The following is a 13,659-nucleotide window of genomic DNA, read 5'->3' on the forward strand; positions in this document are numbered from 1 at the left end:
CTTTCTCTAATATGGTAAAATGAATTAACAGATTGCCTAATTTTGAATCATCTTTATATTTCTGATATGAGCCCCTCTTGGACACAGTATAGTATTTCTTTAATGTGCTCCCAGACACTATGTGCTAATATTTTACTTAAAAGTGTTGTATCAATATATTCATAAGTAAAGTTGTTCTACATGGAATTTTAAAAAAATACTGGGAGAGATCCCATATAACCTTCACCCAGTTTCACCTAATAGTAATAATTTGTATAACTATAGTATAATGTCACAAACAAGAAACTGTTATCAATACAATCTACCATTATTCAAATTTCCCTAGTTTTACATGCACTAATGTGTATTTAGTTTTATGAAATTTTATCATATGCGTGATTACTGTGACCAGTAGTCAATATACAGAACAGTTTCATCACAAGGATCTTTCCTACTACTCATTTTAGCAACAGCCACCTCCTTCCCTCCTCTCAAACCCTTGACAACCACTCATCTGTTGTTCTCTATTAATTTTATCATTTCAAGAATGTTATAGAAATGGAAGATTATGATAATAATGGATCAAATTTTAAAATATCCAACATGAATCTTCAAGGCATTCTATTATCCAACTATATGAATAATATAGGATTATAGTAACTATAATCCAACTATATGAATAATATAGGATTCATAACAACTAGCAAGGTAGTATGAATCCTCAATTCTGTTCCTAACTGAAGTATCTTCTGACTCTGTATGTCATCTTTTTTCACATTCACATTTAAAACTGTAGTCAAAATTTACTGCCCTCCAGAAGCCATCCACAGTCACCTTCATTAACTGCCAATTACTTCAGTATATTATCCAACTAAACATGAGGGACAAATGAGATATTCTATACAACCCAATTTTCTAGTCACCTGAATATCAGTTTTCCAAAAACTAGTTAATCTATTCTGAATAGAAATCCAGAACACTCTATACACCTGCCTTTCCAAAAGAGAGCAATTTAATATTCTGAATATATTTTATATCTACTTCATTTTAGCTTCTGTATCTTATCCTTCACTACCAAGCTGTTTATTCTTCCTAGACTCAAGTGTATATTTGAGCAATAACTTCTTTGTCTCCACCTTTTCAATCCTAAATGGAATAAGAAAAAAAATATAATCCAGTTTATTAAGATTGTATGAACAATTCATTTAGCTAGATTCATAAAAAAGGCCTGAAGTGCTCTCCTATGTGTAAAGAAACAACTTTTACCATGTGAATACAATATTTATTTCCATTTTGTCTTTTTTGTTTTACTTTCAAAAACAAAGTGGGATAGACAAGCAATCTTAACATACTTTGTTTTTCTCTTGTGGGTTTATTGGGAGGGGATAAAGAGAGGTATTGCAAAACTAATGCAAACAGCTACTCACTATAGAACTGTGATAGGTACTTCAGAAGAGGTCCCTTAACTACACAGTAAATAGCCTAATACAGGAGCCAATTTGGGTCCCCACTACTAAAGCACAATAAATAATGTTTTCCTAGCATCATCTTGCAAGAAGTTTCTAGTAAAATGACAAAATATACTCATTTGGAGAAGGAGTATTAAAAGTAACAACTTACTAGCAGAAGCTGACTTCACGATTTCAACAGCTTTGGAAGCATCCGTATCTTTTCTATTTAAAAGAAGAAAAATTTAGCAAATTCTAAGTTCTAAAACTTCTAAAGATGTAATTTAAATCTTAAAAAAGTTTAAAATAATTCAATTTGAACACTGTCCCATTTAAACTAGAGCCAAAATGGTAAAACATTAAAAATGCACTTGTAAAATTGAAAATTTTCAATTCATATGCACATTCATTCTAACATGAAATTATAGAAATTACTTACTTTAAAGCAGATGTTTTCTTTGAATCTGTCTTTTCCTTCACCTCTTTGTTCTATGGAGGAAAAATATTTTGAAGAAAAAAAATTTAATTTCTTTCTCAGTTCTAAAAAGCTTTAGACCAGTGATGGCGAACCTATGACATGCGTGTCAGAGGTGACACGCGAACTCATTTTTTTGGTAGACTTTTCTTTGTTAAATGGCATTTAAATATATAAAGTAAATATCAAAAATATAAATCTTTGTTTTACTATGGTTGCAAATATCAAAAAATTTCTGTATGTGACACGGCACCAGAGTTAAGTTAGGGTTTTTCAAAATGCTGACACGCTGAGCTCAAAAGGTTCGCCATCACTACTTGAGACAATACAGAAAAGCGTAAGACAATTTTAAAAAGCATTAAAAAAATCTTCCTACACTGAAGTGTAAATGCATATTATCTTTCTCTAATTATAGATAGAATAAAAAGATTCTCTTCAACCTGTCATCACATGACATAATTTTACATCCTACCTTTTACCACTCATCTATATCTTCTTATCACTATCTTTTAAAACATTTCAAATAGCACTATGATATTTCAGATATCTAACTATCATGCTGATTCAATCCATCTTTTGCTTTGACTACAATAACCTTTTAACAGTCTCTCTGCTTCTGTCCTTGCCGTTTTACCCACCCCCCAAATCTATTCTAAGTATATATCTTGCCATTCAAGACCTCTCATCACATCAGAAGAAAAGCCAATACTTAAAACGGCCTGTAAGTTTACACCACACGTTCCACACACTCCCAAGCCCCAAATCACCACAAAGCTCTTCATATACTTCTCTACTTCCAACCCCAAGCATCCGTTATCCTTCTCAAACAAGCTGCATACGTGTGGATCTAAAAAGCCATTTGAAGTTGCTGTTTTATCTGGAATGCTCTTAACCCAGAGACGGGCTTGCTCCCTCAACTCCTTCAGGTGTTTGCTCTTCCATAACTACCTTATTGAAAGTTGCACGGTACCTCATTCCCCAACAAGAGCACTTCTATCCCCCTTTTTTGTTTTCTCCACAGTGTTTGCTGCTAACAGACATAATATGTATACATTCTTAGTTTCCTTGTAGTCTTTCTCTCCCTACCCCTTGAAGTTAAACTTGGTGACAAGAGACTTTGTTTTATTATTACTCTCCCCAATGCCTAAAATCGTGCTTGGCAATTAGTGAACATGCAGTAAATATATGTTAAATTGATCTGAACTTCATTTCTTTTGCATTATATGGGATTTTATGCCAATTACCTCCCTAAACCCAATGAGTTAGATGATATTCATCCTATTTTTTTATTCTACTAGTGGTTATTTTCCATTTTTAAAGACATTTTAAACTATAGATTTCTTCTGTATAAATTAAAAATTTCAGTCCCTAACCTTTAGCTACATACCAATTTTTAAAAAAATATATTTTATTGATTTTTTGCAGAGAGGAAGGGAGAGGAATAGAGAGTTAGAAACATCGATGAGAGAGAAACATCGATCAGCTGCCTCCTGCACACCCCCCACTGGGTATGTGCCCACAACCAAGGTACATGCCCTTGACCGGAATCGAACCTGGGACCCTTCAGTCCTCAAGCCATCCACTGAGACAAACTGGTCAGGGCCATACCAATTTTTGATGATATATTTTAGATAAACAATCTTTGTAATACTAAGTAACATTTTTGCAATTGTTATTTTATAAATATATGCTTAGATTTATTTTATTGTTTAAATGGTTTCAATGCTCATTACCAATCATTTTATATCGTAGTTTCTCTATTTCTTAATGTTCTGCATTTTTATAACAATATTTTAGGGAAGATATATAGATGATATACTTTATGAGCCCATGCATGTCTGAAAATACTGTCCTAGCACACAACTTAGTATTTGACTTGATATAGATGTATTAAACTGCAATGAATCAACTTCTTCCCATTCAACCTTGAAAATGTGGTGCTCTGCTACCTAAGGCTAGACTCTTCCTTTCTATAGTTACACCATTTCTGGCTAAACCAATACAGGATACCTTTCATAAGTATGAAATTTAAAATTTTCACCAGTATTTAAGTGGTGTCCTCTTTCCATAATTCCAGTTAAATGCAGTTTGGATCTCCTATTCACCATGTCTTTCCTTTACATCATGTTAGGAGCTTAACCTTCTAAATAGACTAACCTCCAAGAACGTTGAAAGCACATCTGTTTTGTTCACCACTGAGGCATCTACAGATACCACAATGCCTGACACTTAACAGATGTTTAAAAAGTTTTTGATTCAAATGAAATTGAATTCTCATCTGAATTAATTGTATCTTTTTGGTTATGCCCTGTTACTCATTAGATTTCCCATAATGCTCCCCAGCATTGTTTTTCATTTCCATGAAATCTTGGACCTTAGTTAACTGTTCTAGGTTTTGCATGTAATGTCCCCATGAATGTTGCTGAAAACATTAAATTTTAAGTCTTGAGTTTAGTTCTGTTTGTTTTTGCAGAGGGTTGAGCTGCAGCACTACTTGATAGTTGTGAAGGTTTGTTGTTTGTTGGGAAATCCGATCATACTTTTGTCTAGATCAGTGGTTCTCAACCTTCCTAATGCTGCGACCCTTTAATACAGTTCCTCATGTTGTGGTGACCCCCAATTTCATTGTTGCAAATTGAACGTAATTAAAGCATAGTGATTAATCACAAAAACAATATGTAATTATATATGTGTTTTCCAATGGTCTTAGGCGACCCCGTGAAAGAATCGTTCGACCCCCAAAGGGGTTGCGAACCACAGGTTGAGAACCGCTGGTCTAGATCAAGGGCTCCTGCTTCTTTAAGGAAAATTTTGTCTATTTCTCTGGGAAAAAAGAATGCTTGCTTTCATCATGTTAGTGCTAGTGGTACTGCAGAGTAACTAAAAAAATAAAAAAGGATAAGAATCACTCTTAAAGATTGATGTCTAGACTGTCTTATAATTAAAGAACAAGGTAACTCAGTTTCTGTTAGACTGTGTAGACCCATAAGTTTAAATACAGGGATGTAGCCCTAGTTGGTTTGGCTCAGTGGACAGAGCGCTGGCCTGGAGACTGAAGGGTCCCGGTTCGATTCTGGCCAAGGGGACATGCCTGGGTTGCAGGCTCGATCCCCAGTAAGCAGCCGATCAACGATTCTTTCTCCTCATTGATGTTTCTATCTCTCTCTCCCTCTCCCTCCCTCTCTGAAATCAAGAAAAATACATTTTTTAAAAAATGAAAATACAGGGATATAGGACATTTTTTACCTTTTCTGTAACATTTCTTTATTGATCCCAAGAAGCAGCCAAATGGAGACTATGTTCTGTGAATCACTGCCAGAGTCAAAGGCAGTCCCAACAAGAAACATCAAATGCAGGCAGAAAAGTTTTTTCTTGGTTTTGACTATTCATGTGAAAATTATGATCTGGACCAAGAAAGCTATAGCAGTGCTCCTCCAGTTAATCCCTAAGCCATCTGATGCTCTATCACAACAAGGAATCTTGAGTTAGCCTTCTAAGGCTCCTTTAACTGAACACCATCCAAATCATATTTAGCTGAAGAACATCAATGTTTCTGAAAGGCAGATGGCATGTTTTCTAGTTTCCAAAGCTTATACTTTCCATTATGCATTTCTTTGAAAACCAGAATAGTACTAGTAAATATGGTTGGTGTCTTGGACTTATATTGCTTCCTTACCAATCTCATAAAAAAGTCGTCCTAGAGAATTATTCTACTCTATTTGAAATACTCTTAAGACTTTGAATGTAGCCTTACTCATCTATATTCCCAGATTGAACTTTTCAGAATTAAAAAAAAAGATTGACCTTTCTTCCCACTTCTCCAGATTTAATGATCAACTAGGTTTTGCTCATGAGTCACTGGTATAATCTGTTTCTCCTTTCTATTCTCAAGGTCTACCTAAAACTGTTCTATTATCACAATAGATTGATGACTACATTAGTTACCTGGACTTGGGTGATCTTTTCTCTTCTCCCCTTCCATCCATTTGCTAAGCTTTCTTTGCACTGAGAGTTAATTGCCCCTCTAATTCATTCTTCCAGATGAATCTTTCTAATCCATCTCATTATACCTCTACTCAAATAATGTTTAATTGTCTACAGGATAAAGTTTAAGGTCTTAAATTATGCATTTAATTCTTGCTTCCCCTTAGCCTTCTCTGTAACCAGAGGTGACTATGTGTTATAGTTCTGGTAATCAAATGAGGGTAAAAGTTGCTCATCGTTCCCAGAAGGGAAAAAAAAAATTCAAAACCCATTTTGCTCTTCATTTTTATTCCTTTCTTCTGCTTAGAAGACAGAAATTATGCTAGAAGGTACAGCAACCACATAACAACTGAAAAAAAGCACATGCTAAAGATGGTCGAGCAGATAAATAAAAAGGCTGGGTTCCTAAAGACAGGGAACTCCTATGCTGGACAGGGACCACCTACCTGCAGATTTCCTGCTATGGGTAAAAAACCTCTTATTTAATAAACCTGGTCAAAAATAAAAGAAATTTTAAATAACAGAGTTGGTAATGACTAGGGTTACCATATAATTTATTATTCGAATCAGGACAATGGGAATAAATGGATGGCATGTAACAGGTATAAACTAGGACAGTGATGGCAAATCTTTTGAGCTCGGCGTGTCAGCATTTTGAAAAACCCTAACTTAACTCTGGTGCCGTGTCACATATAGAAATTTTTTGATATTTGCAATCATAGTAAAACAAAGATTTATATTTTTGATATTTATTTTATATATTAAGTACCATTTAACAAAGAAAAATCAACCAAAAAAATGAGTTCGCGTGTCACCTCTGACACGCGTGTCATAGGTTCGCCATCACTGAACTAGGATGAGGGCTACTCTGATAGAAAACGAGAAATAAAAATCCTTTCTCTAGCCCAGCTGGTGTGGCTTAGTGGTTGAGCAATGACCCAGGAACCGAGGGGTTGCCTGTTCAATTCCCAGTAAGGGCACATGTTTCTCTCTCTTATCCCTCTCCCTTCCTCTCTCTCTAAAAAAATCAATAAAAAATAATATTAAAAAAGTAAATTGAAGTTCCTTAAAAAAAAAAATCCTTTCTCTAATGGCAATTTGAATACTCATAATACATACAAGTAAATAAAAGAAATAAACTTAACATCCCCTCCAAAAAGTACAAGAATTTTATGGGGGGAAAAATAGAAAACTTGCAGAAGAGATAAGCCATGTTTTTTAACAGAAATCATTATTATAAAAACATCAATACAATTTCAATAAGTATTGATTAACCTCCCAATAAAATTTTTCAGAGAACTTAAACTGATTCTAAAATTAACATACAGGAGTGAATGTTCAGGATTAAGCAAAATAAATTTAAATAAAGAACAAAGAAAAAGGATTCTACCAGAAAAATAGGCAAATATTATAAATTTTATAGTTTTAACAAGTGAAATCACACAGCACTGGCACAAAAATAGACTAATGTGACAACAGTCTAAAACACATCTATGCATACAAAGTAATTTACAGACATGAAATTAGCTTTTCAAATAAACAGGGAAAAACAAATTAGGCACATGTTAAAACTGTGGCAGAAAGTCATGCCAGACAACCAAATCAACTACCCATGATGTGGCTTATCATTTGCTAAAAACTGTTTATGAGCAGTGACTCCTGGATTTAAATATGTAGACTATAGTTGTAGGTATGTAATATTATTTATGTCGGGGAAATTACAATGTTTTTTCCAACATGTGGCCTTTTCAATAAAATTTGTTAAAAATAACAGTGAAATAACAAAAAATAACCTGTTAATTTAACTCAACTATGGTAGAAATCAAGGTAGGGCTACTTCTGGGCAGAAAGAAGGGTTGTAAGGATTTGCAAGAAGTATGCAAGGGGCTTCCAAGATGTTATCAATATTATGGTTGGTGACCGAGGCAGAGGTTTCATGAATTATTTCCTAATTTTGTTAAGTATTTCCTCCTCTACTGCTCACCATTTAATACTGTTTATAAGCTATACAGTCATGCACCACATAACAATCAATAACAAACCACATATATGATGATGGTCCCCAAGAAAATTCACAGTGAATGGATTAGCAAAAGCTTTTGCAGATTTCAACAAGTTCCTTAAAAAGTTTGAAAACATGGACCCCTACACTGAAAGATTTCCATTAACAGAGAGGAATGTTCATGGTACATTATCTGATTACAAGCAAATCTATAATGAAAAAAAGAAAGCAAGCAAACCATCATATTCCTGAAAAAAGAGACACCTCCTCAAGAAGAGCCTCAGGCAGGTCCTTCCAGAGGTATTCCAAAAGAAGCTAAGCGTTATTACAAGTGTCCAAAAGTTTAAAAAAATTCAAAAGGTTATAAAGTAAAAATGTCACAGTAAGGTTAATTTATTATTGAAGAAAAATATTTTATAGTATAGCCTGCATGTACAGTACTTATAAAGTCTACAGTACTATACAGTAATGTCCTAAGCCTTCAGTCACCACTCAGATTAATCCTGAGCAACTTCCAGTTCTATAAAAGTGCCCTATACAGATGAACCATTTTTTATCTCTTATACTGAATTTTTACTATACCTTTTTAATATACAGATATGTTTAGACACAAATATTTATCATTGTGTTATAATTGCCTGCAGTATTCAGTACAGTAACATGCTGTACAGGTTTGTAGTCCAGGAGCAATAGGCTATCCCATATAGCCTAGAAGTGTAGCAGGCTATACCATCTAGGTTTGTGTACTAGTAAGTGCACTGTGATGTTACTAAAATGATGAAATCACCTAGTGACATATTTCTCATAACATTCACCAATCTTTCAGCAAAACATAATTACATATGCACATATTAAAAAGTTATTGATTTCAGTGTATTTGAATCTATATGCATACAATCTGTTATGTAAACATCTGCTTTATGCATTTTTCTGTATGTGCCAAACTTAAGCAAAAACAAAAAAACCTTAAAACTAATACAATAATGAAACTTAAAACAATAAACTTAAACAATAATGAAATGGGTCTAAATCCAGTTTACCTGTGCTTTTTTCCTTCCTGGAACACATACTTTCACATTTTTCCCATTTACCAAAAGAGGTGTTGTTTCAATATACTTCATGACTGCAGTGACTGCCTCCTTAAATTCCATTTTCAGGTAAGCCTAAAAGAAAATATATCATTAGTAAAAAGAATCTAACTTAAAATTATTTGCATGACTTAATACTATTTTGTGGAACATAAAACTATGAAATAACCTCTAGTCTTGATTTTACCTCTTTTTTTTGCTCAAGTGTAGATTGATCTTTTCACACATGAAATGGACCTTTAATCTTATATCATTACAAAAATAAGAAGAGGAAAATAGCCTTCCATTTTAGGCTCATAGAACAACGAGAAATGGGAAGACAGGGCTCAATTAAAAATCAATTATAAGGCACAATCTGGTCTAGCTGCTTTAAATCTGACTTTTTAAAAATCCTCACCCGAGGGTATGTTTAGAGAAAGAAAAGGGAGACAGAGAAACATGGATTGATTGCTCTATCACATGTGCCGACCAGGCATCGAACGCACAATCTAGGTGTGTTCCCTGATGGGGAATTGAACTCACCACCTTTTGGTATACGGGACAATGCTCGAACCAACTGAGCCACCTAGCTAGTTTGATGAACTTTATTATGTGAATTACAGGAATACAACCCATATATAAAAAATACTTACTGTAAAACAAAATCATTTGTTTTAGTATAAGCTTACTGGTATGCTAAAGCAATGGTTGGCAAACCAAGGCCTGCCAACTGGTTTTTGTTTTGAAATCCTCACCCAAGGATATGTTTATTGATTTCAGAGAGAGGGGGAAGGAGGTAGAGAAAGAGAAAAAAGAGACAAAGAGAAAAATTTATGTGAGAATGTGAGAGAAACTTTGATTGGTTGCCTCCCATTCGTGCCCCAACTGGGGATCAAACCTACAACTTAGGTATGTGCCCTGACTGGAAACTGAACCCACAACCTTATTTTTTGATGTAGGGGACAATGCTCCAACCAACTGAGATACCTGGCCTGGGCTTCCCACTTGTTTTTATAATTTTTTTTTAATACAGCCATGCTCATTCATTTATATATTATCTATGACTGTTTTTGTACTACAATGGCAGAGTTGAGTAGTTGCAATTCTATGGTATGCAAAGTCTAAAATTTTACTGTCTAGCCCTTTATAGATCAAGTGTGCCAACCTGTCCTATAGGATATTAAACAATGTTCTGGGACCTTGTTAATTTGAAAACAGATATTTACATAACTTTCAATTAACAATTTATGTATGTTATGTTGTAGTAAAAGTAGCTAAAAGATCAAACAACGATTTCTTAAAGCAATAACTTTTCATGTATTTTCACAACAGACTGAACGGCTCACCTCTTTTCTATATGGAACAATTAGGACATCATTAACTTTTCCAAATGGTTGAAATAGTTTTTTAATATCTTCTTCAGTATAGCCATCCTCTGGTAATTCAGATATAAGAAGAACGGAACCGTAATACAAAGGTTGGTCTTTCCGAGACTATTTTGGGAATAAAAAAATTAAAAATAAGACAAGTTATGCACAAAGTACAGACTAATAGTTTCCAATATAAATTCTTCTACCAGCTAATCTTAGTTCTTTAAAGTCTTTTCTAAATATTTTAGCATGAGTAAAAATAATTTTAATGCTAAAAAAAAGATGGTATTTTCCACTCAAACCCAACAGTGATAATGAGTTTATAGGTAACTAGTCACAGATGCTCTTTTCTGTTTAAAAAAAATTTTATAACAAGCAAGATCTATGAAATGGTCCAAAACTATTAAAATTTTTCTATATGAATCTGCATGGTCCATCACTAATGAAGTGAAATTACAGCTTGGTTCACTGTGTTCTAACAACTGACAATATCTTAATATTGTTTTACTATCTGTTTAAAAAATTTATCTTTATTGTTACGCTCCCTCCCCCCGCCATTACTCCCTCCACCCCACACCAGCATCCCTCCCCAGACCTTCACCACACTATTGTCTGTGTCCATGGGTTATGCATACATGCATATATGTTCTTTGGTTAATTAATATCTTAACATCTTAATAGAGCCCGATTAGGGATTGAACCTTCAAACCAGTTTGTGCATAGCCAGCAATTGAACCCGCCACCTTTTGGGACAATGCTCCAACCAACCGAGCCATGCTGGTCAGGTAAGACTCACTCTATAGCTTACTAACAAAGATAACAAAAATATTAATGCTGCCGATGATTACATTCACTTTCCTAATAAGATAGCAAAATTCATCATGATCTACTTATGTGGCTAGCCAAAAACACCAAATCACCAGAATGTTCTCACCTTTAATAGATCAAGTGCCAACCCTCTAGGATTTGTAAACTATAAGATTTTGAATTATTGGACTTTTATTATGTTCATAAGAAAAACAAATAAAATATTCCATACCAATAGATTTTAACAAGTCATGATTTCTAACTTTTGGAAAATTAGAATAAAATATTTCAGACAACTCTGTTTTCTCTTTGTCATAATAGTACTGTAAGCGTATGCACACACTTGCACTAACAAGTTAAAGAACTACTGACCTTACGCTGGACAGAAACAGCTTTATCAGACATCTGTTTACATTCTGATAAGGTGGCATCTTCAAGATTCTTTGATTTGTGACGAGTAGAATGTCCTCCTAAATTTGAATCATTCTTTGTAGAGCTTATAGATTTAACTGATGACTTTGATCCACTTCCAGTTTTAGCCTTTTGTGCTGGTAACTGTCCTTTATCAACTGCTTCAAAATGCTTCTCTTTATTGGATTCTGGCACATGTCCTGATCGTTGTGCTACATCTTCTAATGCTCTTTTTCTATCTAGTAAAAGGGATATAAGTACTACTTTAGTTAAAAAGAATGTAAGGTAGAACCATTTCATCACATTATATATATATTAAAAAAAAGACTAATCCCTCAACTGTCCAAATATTTATCACATAGAGCCACTGTCAAGCCAAACAGGGAGCATATAGACACAAAAAATTCCTAGTCTCTAATTCTTCACTCAAAAGGCTTTCACATGAACTTCTGTTATTCAGTGAGCTTCTATTACATCAGTGGTCCTCAAACTTTTGTTTTCTGCATTCCTCTACACTCTAAAACATAAGGACTACGAAAAGTTTTTTGTTTGTGTTGTTTATCAATATTTACCATAAAAGAAATTAAAATAAGAGTTATAAAACACTTATTCATTTAATAATAAACTCCTGTGTTAACATAAATAACAAATTTTTATGAAACACTAGAATTGCCAAAACAAAGATTAGATGAGTACCACTGTTGTACATTTTCCCAAATGCTTTAACGTTGCGCTTAAGAGAAAACCCCTAAATTCTCATATCTGCTTTTGCATGCATTCTGCTGGATACATTATTCTGGTCAAAATATATACAGAAACTACATGTCACACAGACATGTAGTTAATTGAAAAAGGGGGTACTTCACAGATCTCTGAAAAGACCTCCAGGAATATATATATATATCTTATATACATGATCTATTTCTGTAAAGATCACTAAACCAATAATTATTAACACCAAGTTGAAATAATGAATAATTTCAAAAAGCTTTTAAATTAATTCACAGCAAATAAGTCTATAATCAATTATTATGGCAAGATGTTTGTATATCTTTGGTTTTAAAAATCGATGTTGGGTGGATATATACACTCCTGCGTATTTCTTCTAATAGTTAATAAAGGGAAGAAAAATAAACTAGGTTGAGATGTGGGTCAGATTTCATATAGAAATTCTAAAATTTAATAAAAGAAAATATTTCATTTCTTAAAAAGTTTAAAAAGAGCTAAGGCAAATAGCTCAAATGTCAACTTTTGTTAAATCCTAATAGTACAAAAATCACCATTTCAAACTTATTAAAAATATACAAATATAGAAATTCAAACAAATGAAAAGCCTAAAAAAATAGTCAAAATAAGTAAACTTATTCATGATCATAAGTGTACCTGATGATCTCACTGATCTCCTTGATATCCTTTCAGGGCTAACTGATCGATAGCTTTTTGGACTACCTCTAAAGGGATTTCTCATTCGATATGGTGAACGGGACCTGGATCTGTATCTAGAAATGTAACGATGGCAAATTCTTGGACTTCGACTTCTTGGTCTATACATATAACGTGGTGGGCTTCGAGATCGATGGAATCTGTGACTTGAGCTTGATCTCCTAGAATGTCTAGGACTGAGGGAATGAGAACGTCTTCTTGGAGTTTCATTTTCTTTTCTGTTGCCTTCATTTCTACAAAGTACAAAAGAGATGCACAAATTCAGCAATTTAATGTAAATTTAAGCTATTTAAGTGACAGAAGTATAGTCTTAAAAACAGACTACTAATAATACCAAACTCTGATACTATGTATTTATTAAAAACAGAAACTTGTTTGTTATGATATGATTTATCCTTGAGACAAATAAGGAATAATCAGAACAGATGTCCAGCCCTCTAATTGCTTGGATCCCTCTCTTTTGCTAATTTACAGAAGAATATCATCATCAATTTCTTGGGCTTTTCCTGTATCACTATTATATACAAATATGTTTGAAAAGTATTAAGTTATATAAAAAAATTAGAACAAAACATTTTACGAAATGAGAAATGCTTTTCAACATTTTTTCCTAAAAGATTATGCCATCTACAAATACTTCTTTGCTGTATTTGCATATATGCACAACGAATAG

The 13,659-nt window shown here is 33.6% G+C and overlaps 1 protein-coding gene across 16 annotated transcripts in view; it reads right to left on the reverse strand.

Moving 5' to 3' along the window:
• ZNF638 (zinc finger protein 638) overlaps positions 1-13,659 on the reverse strand; it is a 79,104-nt gene that overhangs the window by 37,436 nt on the left and 28,009 nt on the right. For all 16 annotated transcript variants that reach the window (XM_036334185.1, XM_036334181.1, XM_036334180.1 and 13 more), the window contains 6 exons: positions 12,927-13,219; positions 11,505-11,782; positions 10,302-10,448; positions 8,929-9,051; positions 1,867-1,916; positions 1,600-1,652 (listed from right to left, as the gene is read on the reverse strand). In XM_036334185.1, the coding sequence (XP_036190078.1) occupies positions 1,600-1,652; positions 1,867-1,916; positions 8,929-9,051; positions 10,302-10,448; positions 11,505-11,782; positions 12,927-13,219 (944 nt within the window). The remainder of the gene's footprint in view (positions 1-1,599; positions 1,653-1,866; positions 1,917-8,928; positions 9,052-10,301; positions 10,449-11,504; positions 11,783-12,926; positions 13,220-13,659) is intronic.

Source organism: Myotis myotis, unplaced genomic scaffold (assembly GCF_014108235.1).
Source record: "Myotis myotis isolate mMyoMyo1 unplaced genomic scaffold, mMyoMyo1.p scaffold_m19_p_14, whole genome shotgun sequence".
Lineage (NCBI taxonomy): Eukaryota > Metazoa > Chordata > Mammalia > Chiroptera > Vespertilionidae > Myotis > Myotis myotis.